Below are 14,572 nucleotides of genomic sequence, written 5' to 3' on the forward strand. Positions count from 1 at the left end.
AATAATTATAAAGACTGAATATAGAAGTAGAAAGGACTATATTAACAGAAAATACATATATCAATGGAGGCTTGACATTATAAAGCAATTAAATTAAATATCTACCAATCTAAAACCAAGCACAACATTTCATCAAATCCCGCCAAATAAAAATATATGCAATTAGGTTGATAAAAATATTTTTCATAATAAAAATCACCAGTTTTGCAGAGTTTCTCTAATTCCACATCTCCCTTTCACTCAAGAATTCAAGCCCGGACATTTCTCATGTTCTTATCCCATCCAAATGCCACTGCAATTTCTAACACAATACACGTATAAACGTAATCAAACACAGCCTGGGCTAATACCGGTCCCTTTATACGACCCTGCCAGAGCCTCGTGCGGCTAATGTCGCGATTCCAGCGAGATGAAACAACAAAACGACACGGCACGTTTGGTATAAACAACGCCGTAAAAGCTTCCGCGAACGCGTTGAAATTTTTCGAAGCTTAAGACGAACGCGAAACGAGGTTACGGGGTGCTCTCTTGCGCCACTCGCGAATACCATTCTCGTAAACGAAACGGTTCCTTACACACCCCCGCCGCGTTCGATGACTTGAGGTCTTTACGACCGATTAAGCTCGAGGGGCAAATGCCCGCGTCAGAAGTAATTCACAAGTCGGTTTTAAACTTCCCCATGCACTGGGTGATTTGCATTCGTTTAATGCGTAAAGAATACCGAAGTTTTGTTGCGAAATAGAAATTACCGAGGCGAAAGGAAGTTGCCCGAAGTTTTCGTAGTTTTAAAATCGGTAAGTAATGACCGTCGAAGGAAACAACGCGTGATCCGGAAAAAATTAAGGAAAAATTTCGTTACGTATTCGCGAAACGATAAAGTAAAGATAACATCTTCGGCAACTTCGCCAGTGGATATCTTCTAGTAGTTTTAGGAAACGGGGAAAATAAAATTATCATTGGAATACTTTATTTTAAGGGGTCGTCGTTCTTTCTTGGTTTGCAGTGCTCTCACGTTTCCTGCATTTTTGCGCCGAGGAGAACCTCTGGAAACCAGAAAGACTCAGGATTTTCGAGGCACGCGAGTTGTTGGGTCTTTCGAGAGTTCTGAAGACTTGCAAAAATGTTGGAATATTTGGGAAACCTTACTTATCGACCTCATTCATTACGATTCTTGACTATGAACGTTCTTCGGACTTTATAAATATTATAATTACAGGACTCCTCACAAACCTTGGCGTTCAACCCTTAGCCAAGCAAAAGTTTTATGGGAAATTATACTTTTTTCATTTCCTTTGTAGTGTTGCAGCTTTCCCAAATAATGAAATTCATTTATGATGTGTAGATTGCTACTGTTTAAAACTGGTTCTCATTCCAATAAATGAATATTTGTATAAAAATCCTTGTCTTTTGTTTTATGGCTAAAAAAAAACTGAACTTAGTAAGCTCTGCTTCTTTGTGCCTATTGAATTGTTTATAACCCAAAAAAATTTTGCAAGGTTCTTATTTTATTTTCCAAAGTACGAATAAACAGGACTTTGCTGTTACTCACCCCCATGGAATATTTAAGGAAGAAAGCATTGGATCGATATCTCGGCTACCGTCGATTCCTATGGAATATTTGCGAGGACTAAGACGAAAATTAGAAATACAATTCGTACGAAATCATGCTGTGTACACTGCAAATTTTTTGTTGTTGAAACGAGATATCGGGCGTAGGTTTATAATTGGCACTCCCCACAAGTATCCTTGCTGGCGAGAACTTTACGATATCATGTAGCTTGTTAGATTTTAATTCAGGTTACCTTATATATTCGCTTCGAGTTTCAGTGCAATCACTTTAATCGTTTCCCCGTGATGCGGTAACAAACAGACAGAGTTGCACTTTATTTATGTAGAAGGTGATCCAGCAAAAGAGGTACAAGAATTTACAGGTAGAAGTGCAGGTTGACACCGCTATATATTTTTTCGAGTAAAATGCCATTTTTACCGTACAAAAGTATCAAGTTTGCTTCCGAAGTGGATGGTAGGTGTTTTGGAAATCTTTTATGGAAAATTGAAATAGAACTCACTTGAAATAAAGCTTCGCTTTTCTTTCCATCGGGATTTTCATGGAAAACAAGAAAAACGAACGAAAAACGAGAGATCTATGTTGACTGAATATTCCTTGACTGATTTTACGAACAGTAGACGCGTCTAAATTCTTCGACCTCGTTTTTAGATCACCCTCTATAAATTTTATATTCGTAAAGTATACGGTACCACGAGTGCACTTTGTCAGTGGACACCTTCACTTCTGCACTAGATATTTCGTAAAGAAATATTTCATTTCTCAAGAAATAGTATTTCATAAGTTAAGCCAGTGTTTCTCAAACTTTACCTTGTAACAAACGAAGGAAAAATTTTGGTGGACCTTTTACGTTAAAATTAAATTCTAATTTTCTTGTTGCAATACAAATAATGTAACGTTTATTTCAAAATTGTCAATATTAATTTGTACTATCGAAATTTAAGTTAATTTAAGTTAATTAAGTTCTTGTGTGCAAGTTTTTTTACTCCCCCTTAGTCGGGGGGTGGTCCTTTTTTGGTTAAAAAATTCGAAAAGCATTTTTGCTATGAAACGATAGATTGAAGTCTATAGAATACTGCACTATTTCATTTCTGGCGAATTGTAGGAGCCATGAAGGTTTGAAAAGTACAACGCGCAAAAAGAGCAATATACATTGGCACTGTTTGAATAGTTGCCAGTCAGACTTCAAACATGTTTTTCTCGATACCATATTTTTCGTTGAGCCAGGATGAATAGCTTGGACACTAATATTCGAATTGATTTCTTCCTCAAACAGAGCATTCCTTCGTTTTCATAGTATTTTTTTTTTTTTATAGTTGAACAATCAGTGAATTTTTCTCCCATAAAGTCGGATTTCTCTAAACACTTCCATTTTGTGGATTTTAATTTTTCATACCTCGTAGGATGGCTATATTTAATAAATATTAGATGGACCAGAAAGTAATGTTGTTTTGGCAATTTTAAATACTTGTTTATCATTCATCAACTCATTGATTTTTATCGATTTGGCATTGAAAATTTGCACACTAGATGGGAAAAGGCTGTTGACAACGAAGGCGATAAAATAATTAATTCAAAATATATATTTTTATATAGTTTCCAGTCTACCTAATGATATCGACAGTACTACTCATATTGTTGACGTATAAAAAATATTTTTCGTATCACGAAATCATATAAAATGAACAGAAAAATCTCCCAACGTGTTCGTTTCACCCTTCTCCTGAAATAAATTCCTGAACAATGCTTGCTACTCATCTGGAAAAATTATTACCCACTTCAACCGAGCTGCTGCAGCAAAACATGTAAATTCCTTATACTCGATCGCTTCACGTGCAATGTTTCGTGAAAATGATTTGGAGAGCACTTCGAGTTTCTTGTAAGTCAATCCCCTGGTACTAATTTCCTATGGAGAGCCATTACTCCCCCACTTGGACTCGCTTCTACGCGCGTCATCCACTTGTAGATCGCGCCACGATCACCTCCTTCGCAACATTCAATTAAACTATTTCTGCTTTTATGTAATTAACCGTCTTTTAAGACTACGACGAGTGGAGACGCACGGGGAGGATATAGTCTACGGTGAAGGAAGAGAGAGGAAATCGTTGAAGTAATTACTACGTAATGTAATTAGCATGAAAGTAACTGCCTCGGGAACTCGGTTTTCCCTCCTGCAGCGTGAAGAGGCACTTGTGTCCGCGTGCCACGTCGCTGGGACAATTGTAAACAGATATTTCGCGATATTTTCTTTGGCTGGTCCGCGTACGTGGACGCGCAGGCGTCGGCTGGTTGGCGGCAAAGCGTCGGGACGGCCGGCGTTCGCCAGTCAGTTGACGTAGCCGCGTCGTTCACGTAGCAATATGCTCCCAGTTCTCGCGATTTCGGTTTTCTGCATCGTGACATGGGCGTCCGCGCTGAACGATCCGTCACCAGGTAAATCAAGCATACGTAGGATTAGCTGGACTCTTGCGCACCGCTGTTCAGTGAGATTTGACATCACCTTTTCTTTCGGTTGCTATGTGTTGTAGATCGGTTATTCTGTTGATCTAAGACTGGCAGTGTTTGGGAAAAGAATTTTAGAAGAACTGTTTGATAGGATTTCAGGGAAGGATTCCCAAGGAAGTGTTTCATGGGTTCTTAGAAATTTAAGGAAAAATAAGTGACAGTTTACTGAGAAAGATTTTTAAGAAAAGTTACAAGTTCTGGGGAAGGAATTTGTAAAGAATTGTCAGTTGGTTTCTTAGGAAAGAATTTTGAAGTTTCTTAGGAACTATTCTACATAGAAATGACAGTTCCTTAGGAATGAAAACTCAAATGAAACCTGAAAGTTTCTTAGAAGAACGTACTGAAAATATTCTGACTTTCTAAAGAAAGTATCTTTGATGAACTGACAGTTACATAAAGAAGAATTCTCAATTAACTGATAGTTTCTAAAAGAAGAATTCTCAGAATTCTTGAAAGTTCTCTATGAATAAAATCCACAAAGGATTGGCGATTTCTCATGGAATATTCTCAAAGAAGTGACAGTTTGTTTGTAAAGACTTCTTTAAGACCTGACATTATCCTAAAAAACAATTTACAAGGAATCTTACGAGAGTGCCTGGAAAATTTCTTAAAGAATTAATAATTTTTTACGAAATGAATCTGCTAGAACTGACTGACAATTTCTCAGAAATGGATCCAGAAAGACCCTGTTACCTTGGTATTCTAATTTAACCCCTTATTAAAGGTTGCACTCAAGACGTTTAGACCTTATCAGAACTGTTTGACAGGTGTCTAGACAAAATTCCCAAACCGACAACTTTTAAGGAAAATAATCTACTAGGCCTGTTTGGCAGTATCTCAGTTAACACATTCGCGACCTGTACCGATCTAATACCAAGTACTGACGAAAATAATAAAATTTTGAAGCTGGACATCGCAAATTTTTATCGTTAGGGCGAAGATAATAATTATAAAATACGTTTTGAAATATCAACGTTGTAAATGTTAAGTGTATAAAATTAAAAGATTTTCATAATTTTTCACAACCAGGAATAGAACTGAAAGTGACGTGAGTTCACGTCAGCGGTCGCGAATGTGCTAAGAATCTTCGAAGACCAGTCCTTGTTTTTTTATTCCAATTTGTGCCTTCGTTAAGGGTTGCTCCAAGACGTCTACGGCTTATGATCGAGCCCAAACGCAATCAGGGTTTATGTCCAGTGCAACTGTGGAGTTTCGAGCGTGCGGTAGGCTCAAAGCGTTCGCGAGAAGGGCAGTTCCACACTATCTGATGCGACAAGTCGTGTCAGTGCTTCGTCATTTCTCTCTGGGATTGTCTTGCGAGGTGTTCCGTTCCGACGATCGTAAACTGACCGCTGATTAGTCTGGTTGCCGAGCAACGAACGTGGGCGGTTGTAAAGTTCATCTCGAGCAAGAGAAACAGAGGAAGATAAGACCAGTCGCTATTTCTTCATGTGAAATCTACGGTTGGGTATGAGATAGTGACAATATCGCCATGGCAGCCAGTCAGGCGTCTTCGTTTTCCCTCGATGTTTGCTATGCATAATCGTGTCTCGCGTTTCACTCCGACTCGTCAAGTGTTTGAACACGAGACTGTGCTGTGGGATGATCCTTCAGCCTTGTACCGATTTTGGCGTAGGCGAGTACTTTTGCGATTCCCTTCATCCTAATCTTCGGTTTCGCACCAACGAACCAACTCTCGCTAGGCATGCTGCCAACTTGTCTCTTCCTGTTTACTAATTCCCAAACTTCCGCAGCTCATCTTCCCGCACTACATCGTACCGTCGTTCATTAATTACTAATTTATTAACACAACTTCATCGACTGCTCGGTCCTTAATGGCGCCGCGGTGCTAATCGTCGTGCGAGCTCTGGTGGTTCTTTCCTTTGGAAGTTTCGTTTACGTGTCTGGTGCATTTTTTTCTTCTTTCCATCTAGGTGTACGTTTTCTCTTTCGATCCGCGACACCTCTTTCCTCCAGATGTATTGTAGATGTATTGTACTTGCAGTGACGTAAAGCTCTTTGCGTTCAACGTTACGCGTGATGAAACAGGTCAAGTACAATTACGCTTGAAGGAGTCTCGTTTTGAACGTCAACGAAATGAATTTTATCGATATAAGATTCTCCGTATGTCTTTTCTTCCTGTCCTTCATGGTTAACGTCACTGTACTCTCAGTGTATTCGTAGTGTATATTCGTTTTACATCTTTTATATATTTTAAGTTTTCTGTTTTATTTTGACATATTGTATTTCGTGCTCTGCGTAATTGCTACTTATTATTTTTTTAATACATATATTTGAAATGTGCTTTTTCAGAAATTTGTTTCTGTTGCAAAAATCTTAATTCCATTTAAATAGCATCATATTTTCTAATTCATACTGTTTATATATTGTTTAAAATGTACAATGTATAAATATGATATTTAAGATTAAACTTTCTAATAAGTATATAAAATCACCATGCGCAATTGCTACTTTTATACAATTTCCGTACCCCATAATTTTTAATCTACTCTGGCTAAGACCTCCGTCTCGTGTAAAATTCCATTTTTCATTTCGTTCCCTACCCTTAACTTTCTCTAATCTCGTACCATAATTATTACCAACAGCAATTTTTTCAAACATATTTATTCCCCGTTCAGTTTGTACGCTCCGCAAATTATTATACGTTGGTACCCAAACCAACAGCCGACTCGCCTGATAAAGTATTGAACCGTGCTCTGCGTATGCCACGATTGCTTATTCCGTTTGTCCCGCGGAGCGCAAAAATAAATTCATGGGCGGCGGGGAGGTTTCCCGTTTCAGGGGTGCCTTTGCCGTTTCCACCACTTCTCGCGAAAAATAGAAACGCTCGTCCGTTGTACGCGTGATAGAACTCGAGAGCGCCGATCGAAATCTTATCAGTCTCGCCGGATCTCTTTAATCGCCACCCCCGTTTTACTGCTTCGTATATAGTTGCATAAAATCCGCGTTAGTCTGGACTCGCGCACGACGTCGACGTCGCGAGATTGTGTTGTAAATTTAGCCTCGCACCCCCCCCCCCCCCCTCTCCCATCGATCCCAGGGCGATCGTGCCCGTTCGCGAAACTGTCTCTCGTTTAACATTTTCGGTGATCGACTTTCTAATCACGCGAGAATCCGTGTAAGGAAAGGGTACATAAATTACGCCACCCGAAAGAATTAGAGGCTTGAGTATCTGGACGAGTCTCGGGGCATGAATGAAATATTCGGAACGAAGGAGCAACGGTGTATTAGGTGCTGGAGTATTTTTGTAGTAGTGTCCTTGTACATTTCAAGTCGGATATAAAGTTATTTTTGTTGGCGATTCTGTGGTTATTATGACTGCATAGATTGTTTAAAGAAGTGCTCGATATTGCTAATCTTGTATCATAATGAGATGCGGAAAGGTAAAAAGGGTTTATAATAGAATCACTTTTAAATAGGGAAAATGTTGTTGACGGACCTGGTGATAAGAAAAATGGTGGTAATATTGATCGTACTGCCATTTATACAGGGTGCAACGAAAATGTTCCGAGTTTTTTGTCAGTCGTGCGTTGGTGGATACAATTAGGGTGACTGGAATATGAAGGATTGAATAAGTGTGCAGTTAATGCAGTATATTCTGTGTGATATATGAGCTGTTTATGAGCTGAAATTAATTACTAGGAATTTTAAAGCATCATTTTTTCCCTTTTATTTTTTATCTATAAATATGTACACAAACACGTCCATCTGTACCCACAAATAACACATCGATCGACACCAAACAAATAATCAAACTATTTTGTATTTAATACTTCCGATGGTTTAGTGAAGGTATATCCCGAAAGCGCACACGCTCCATGCGCCATAGTCGGATCAGAATCAATTGTCCACTCAATACCACTGATGGGTCATCCCCATCATACCGTTCGCTATTTTATCGCCCAACGCAGGTTGTTCGAAAAGTTTCAAAGTTCTAGGAAACGAAAAGTTTTTACTGCAAAACAAGTTATTCCACTTCTCGGGGAATCTTGTGTCTCTATACACAATTGCATCAGAAGGAACCACTCCTGGATCCTGTTACTCTGCTTCCTTTGACGCTGAGACTAGCTTTTCCCAAATTGAAACAACTGTGCATCCCGTCAACTTTTCATGGTTCGTGTCACCTTGTATGCAGATAATAATCAATTATCGTGCCTATTTGCTTTTGACGCAGGTTTTTAATTTCTTAGTATTCTTCTAGTAATTACGTCTAATTGCCAATGACACAGGACGTTGAGTGTCTCTTCTAAATTCTATACTGGATGAGTGATTACTGATTTATTCCAAAGTATCTTAATTTAGTCGACATTCACGTTTAAATACCCCGCATTAGGCTCACCCGACCACTTGCGAACAGTCTCTTCAGCCGAACCATTGTTTTCCTAAATAGCACTTTCTTATCCTCGGTCTTCAAAAGGGTACAAATTACTGGCGATTTAATTAATCTCATCTTCACATTTTAACGGTTGTATATAGGTTGGGTTTGCATAAACCTATCAAGTTTTAAAAGTTTGTGTCAAGTACTTTGACTTCAAAAACATCATGAAACCTGCCTCCACGCTGAATTAAAAAATCGTGTACCTCCTTGAAGCTCGTATTTATTTCAAGTTCCTAGTCAAAAGCATAGAATATTTTTAAACCGAACGTAATCTCGCCCATATCCCAAGACACTAATCACAGAATGCTCTTTGAGGCTTATCCATGACCGCGCAAGTTCCCAATGGCTACTGGAAATCGTCACGAACTTTCCAGACGACCCCCGGCGTATATATCACAACACGATCAACTACCGGGTGTCTTTGTAGGCTCCGAGACAGCACTAACTCCGCAGTCCGATGGTTCGGTTTATTGTGCGATCGCCATCTCCAGTTCATTACGTGGCAGAGCAGGACGAGCTTAGAATCGCGGCAAGGTACATTCAAATGGAAACGCGCGAAGTCGGCATTGTGCCACCTGCGCTCTTTCTTTCCTTACCCTTCCGTGGCCACCCCAACACCCACCCGCCAAGTCCGATCCTCGCGCCCACCCCGCGCAGCACGAACCATGGCAAGTATAAATTATCACGGCGGAAGTTAGTCCAACGAACTCTCCTTATCCTTTCGCGTGATAATAATTACTCTCTCTTTCTCGGCCGGTCGGGTGGAAATAGGTTCTTTAGTCGTCTGACGGGACACTTCGTAGATCGTGCTGGAGATCCCTCGTTTATTCGCGCTGGAACGATTATTTCTGCGTCTATCGGAGGGGTTGGGCGCAGCCACTGGTTCGCGATTTAAATAGCAAATTCGAACACGACGATCGAACCAGTTTTTGGGCCGTTCACGAGGAGAACGTCGAGGTAGAATGGCAGGGAGACAAGGTATATTTCGCTTTTCTTAAATTTTCAAATCAGTTGCTCGGGGAGTATGTCGAGAGAAAAGGCGCTGCGCTTGTTATGTATGTATTCATACGGAGGCAAGGAAAAACCCGAGAGAAGGAAATGGGGGATACTGCGAGTTCTGCATTATTAGCTTATGCGTCGCTCTAGAGCCTGGGTAAGAGACTTGAGAAGTTGAACGACTCTAGAGCGATGTAACATACACAATACAAATAAACTGTTGTTAGTTGTTTTATGTGTGTAAAGACTGAATCCTCGCTTCTACAATAGTTCGTTTTCAAATCAATATTTAATATTCTATAATACTTTCAATTTAAATTGGTATTAGTTAGTTTTATCAAACTGTTTATCGATTACTCGATTGACAAAAATTTGAATTTATATCATATCGGGCAATCGACCATATTTCAGAATAAATTACTATACATTTGCTTTATTCGTTCGAATATAATTCTACCCATTTTTGCTATTATGTCGTTACTACGTTAACAATGTTATCAGGACATTTAATTTCTACATTATTGTTAGTTTTCTTTTAGATCAATATTGCTCTGAACATTTCATTCTCGTATCTTTATTAGTTTTTTTTTTACTGCACCAACATTTCATTAAAGTACATATTCGCTGAATCGCCGCCATTATATCTCGATATCGTATAGATATGTACATCTTCCTGTAAGTATCCACCCGGTTAACTTTTATGGGATACCTGTCCATTACATTCGTATAGAATCTAATGGAGGATACTTCAACAAATAATAGACCGTTTAAGTATTAAATGAGGAGCTCCAGTTTTATAAGAAGAAGTCCGCAAGCATAACCGCAGCAACCCAGCACATGGTCGGGTGTAATGTTACCTATTTGGAACTTGAAGTCCAAAGAAGCGTCTTTGTTTCAAAGTTGAATACAATCACATGGATTTCATTTATTTCTATTTTATTTAACGACGTGATATAGTAAAATAAATGAAAATCTGCTAATATAACGAATATTCTTACAATAAACTATATTGTTTGAAAGAATTTGTTACCTCTGAAGAAAGACTAAAACCAGAAACGTTGTTGGATACAAATATCGTTCTACTCGGTACCAATGAACATAAACATTGCAGACTTGATACCTTTTTACACTTTGTTGCTATTTTAGTACGGAGATTAGATATGGCGTACCAGTTTTGCAAGAAGAAATTCGCAAGCAATTTCGCAGCCACCCAATACCGAGTCGGTTGGGTAGAATAGTCACGCGGGGAAACGGAGTTGCAAAGAAGTGTTTCGATTTCAGGGTTAAATCGAGTTCCATAGATTTCGCAGCAAATTGCGTCGAAAGTTACCGCGTTCGGAACGGAGCCAAGCTAGAAACGCATAAGCATAAAATTGAAAGGATAACCGGAACAACGGCGAGCGGTAGATGCTCACGAATTAGGGGCCACTGAGATACGCCGCCGCTATTATGCACACCTTGCGGTGTAAACGGCCAGGCTAATGACTTAGCACCGAATTATCGCGCGTCGCTCGACGTCCCCGTAAATCTACCGTTTTGGCTTCTCCCTAATTGCGCGAACCTTATTACCCGAATTAGTTACGAATTTGCTAACCCCCCGCAAGAGGAAGCCGGTTCAATTAGAACGAACAACAGCGGGGAATCTGGAGCCTGGGGGGATGCCATATGTTCTACTACTTTTAATCTTTTTAACACTATGTGTTAGAATATCTGTCAGGCATTTAGAACCAACCATAGTACCAGGCTTACGAGCAAGTAATCATTTGGAGAGTTAATATGCTTAATTGTAGCGAACGTAAAAGAATAATTGAAACATCGGAAATGCTTGACTTTGTACATGAGAATTGTCGAACGATCGGACACATATGATGTATCACTATAGCGAGAAGATATCAATTTTCATGCTGAATATGAAATAGAATTACTAATACAATTATATTTTTCTTATTAGAATGTATCGATTTTCATATTATGCCATACGAGTATAATATTATATGTCAAATCAGGTAAACATTTTAGAAACTGCTACAGCGCGAATGATAGATAAACTAATATGTAAACGAGAGAAGATATACGAAACGAACAGCAATATTAAATTTAATACTGGATTTAATTCGAATAAATACACCTAGTATTTTAGATGTTGAATTTGTTGATGTGTACCTTAGAGCGCGTTGATCCGCACCTTACAGCAACATCGTTAAGTCGATCCATGTTGACAAACGCGGATCGACTTTACGATGTTGCTGTAAGGTACGAAAATTCCCTAAGTTGTATCTATGTGTGTGTGCATGCTGGCTTTTATTTGCTTTACGTCTGAGGAGTGGTTTATCGGAAAACCAAGACATTCGTTTGGTGACTTCTGTGTGTCTGTATGAAACGTTGATGTCATTCAGTTTTGTAACCATTCTTTTGGTTTTTAGGAGTGGTTTATTAAAAAAGTTAATTCAGAGACTTTCATGTATACAAATTCTGTATGTATGAATGTATATAAATGCATGCAAACATCTCCTTTTATTTTATTCGGCAGGAGTGATTCCTTAAAAAATGAAACAAATTTTACATATTTGAATGTATTTATTCATATAAAGAATTTTCCACAAGAGGCTTCACGATTTTGCTTTTTTAAATAACAAAATTCGCATCTCAACATAGTCATAATGGACATTTAAACATCATCATCTATCACAGCCAATTCTAATCACTCCTCCTTTAAATGAAAATTTAAAAAATCGTATATATATCCCGTACTATTCGCATTTGATCAGAAACCAGAATCCTACAATCCTCTTTTCGAGAAACCTTTACATCGGTCCCTTTATATCGCCATGAGTGGTCCATCAGAGGATTACGAAAGAACGCTAACTTCTATATATGGTAGATGCCATTAAAACTTTCAATAAATTTCACGAACGTAGGTAGGAGGCAGATATTGACACAGCTTGCGCCATATTTTGTTTCGTAACGAAGAGTTACGCGGTGAGGCGGAGTACGTTACTAGGAAAGTTCAGCGACAACGTTGCCGCTTTTTTCCCTTTTGATTCGGTTCAATTTACCACAGCGTCGACGATTTCTATCGGATCATCGCGTTTTTAGCCGCGTCGCATCGGAAAGCGACGATGAACGAGACTGATGAGCTACGCGATTTCCGCGATCCACGATGAAAGTAAAAAGAAGCCGCGGCGCGAGCGTTCCTCGCGAATATTTTTATTAGACAGGTGCGACGGGATAATCCAGATGAACGCGTACCATGCATTATTCAGCCGTGAGATTTCCCATCGATGTTTACGATTTACGACCGTGTATTTACATTTGTACTTATATTCGTCCCTTAGTATTTGTGACATAAAAACCCCCGTCTTTTTTTTTTTACTCCTTCCTGTGTTTTCCTTTCTTGCGGCACTCTTCGAAAGTGTGTACTTTAATCTGGTTAACCCTCCATTGCGCGATAAGCCCAATTGGGAATACGAAAGAAATGCTTGTGGGGGACATTTTACAGGATTTGCATGTGGTGCTTTCGTGTGGGGATTTCTATTAGCTGGAAGGATTCAGTTAGGGATTACTTAGTTGGATCATCGATTAATTTATGGGGATGTAAATAGTTGAAAAATAATTTCCTTTTATGAAGGTGAAATCAAATTTATGCTATGGAGAGTTAGAGGTGACACCTTTCAGGTATCAATGTGATATCAAAGACGTCACGTTAAAAAGATGTAGAAACAGTTATCCACCCCCTATATTTTACTAATAGAAAGCTAGTTTTTATTAGCATAGTATACTTTTAATAAATTTGAAATATTTTTGTTAACTTTTAAATGGTATATAAAAATAATTCGTAAAAATGAATTCAATGCAACGGTTCTAAAATTGATGAAATATTTTGTATATGCTTTAGATAACCAATCTTAAGAATAAAAGTGATCATGTAAATACACATGTTCACATTCGTCCTAAGCATTATATAAATACTTTTCGTTTACTTAATTATTTTAAATAATTGCTGGAATTAATTTACATCTCTAATAATAATATTGCCCCGCATTGAAATATTATGGTACTGTTAATACAAACATTTCCATTTCATCCTCGGGTAACTGTAACGGACAAGCACGTTACAGATTCTCTAAGTCGATGGTTGGAAATCTACTTTTGGCAGAACATCGTCTTTGAGGAAAGGTTTCTCCATAGAGACGCTGAGCTTCTCTGCAGTTTCCATTAGCCTGACCACACGTGTACATCTACTCCAAGGAGCTATAAAAGAATACCCTTGAGTGATGTTCACGATGAGAGAAATCTATCCTTCCGCTTATAAATTGCGTTTTCGTGGCATTAATCCTATTAACCATTACTCTAATTCGTATGGAATTGGAACTAGTGGTGAAATAATCGTTTTTGCTAGTAAAACGTGTAATTTAAATATTTATCGTACTTGGAACAAAAAGATGACGTTAAATGGAAATAACGTATTCGAAATTGACAATTTCAACAAAGAAAGAATTTCTGCGTTCCATGTTCATGTATAGTCATTACAAACTACATCGATTGCTTTTTCCCAAAGATACGTAAAATTCTTATCCAGATAAAACATTCAAATGATGAATGAAAACTATATCATTTACTACTCACAAAATAAAAATTACAATTTAAACTAGAGGGTAAAATACCTCGCAAGGAAGGAATAGAAATTAACACTTCAGCTGAATAAACATCATGCATAAATTTCATTCATCACCTATTCGAACATAATTTTGTCTACATCTCTCCTCCATGACAACATAATTCAGGTAAAATTACCACCGGTGTAAGTAATTATTAACTTTTTTTTCTAGATTTTTTGAGTATTCAAACACTCATCAGTTATCTTTATCCTCGAAACAAACACGCTACATTCACAAACTTGGCCACCCGTTTCAGTTATATTGCGCATACAAATTCCGTGCATCTACCAATCAATGTGACACCTTGTTCATGGAGTGACGTTGATGTACACGCGTCATGGTTTTCCAATTCTTCCAATGACGTGGCTGAAAGCCAAGGATGAGACGTTTAAATGAATTGCGCCATCGATTCCAACGAGCGGACTGTCGACGATTTGATTCGTTGAT

The 14,572-nt window shown here is 38.5% G+C and overlaps 1 protein-coding gene across 2 annotated transcripts in view; it reads left to right on the forward strand.

Annotated features, from left to right (window-relative positions):
* The first annotated feature begins 3,884 nt into the window (after window positions 1-3,884).
* Window positions 3,885-14,572, forward strand: part of LOC128886190 (lachesin-like) — a 152,177-nt gene continuing 141,489 nt past the window's right edge. For both annotated transcript variants that reach the window (XM_054140842.1, XM_054140843.1), the window contains exon 1: window positions 3,885-4,000. In XM_054140842.1, the coding sequence (XP_053996817.1) occupies window positions 3,928-4,000 (73 nt within the window). In that variant the 5' untranslated portion in view covers window positions 3,885-3,927. The remainder of the gene's footprint in view (window positions 4,001-14,572) is intronic.

This window comes from Hylaeus anthracinus, unplaced genomic scaffold, assembly GCF_026225885.1.
Source record: "Hylaeus anthracinus isolate JK02 unplaced genomic scaffold, UHH_iyHylAnth1.0_haploid 11982, whole genome shotgun sequence".
In the NCBI taxonomy this organism is placed as follows: domain Eukaryota; kingdom Metazoa; phylum Arthropoda; class Insecta; order Hymenoptera; family Colletidae; genus Hylaeus; species Hylaeus anthracinus.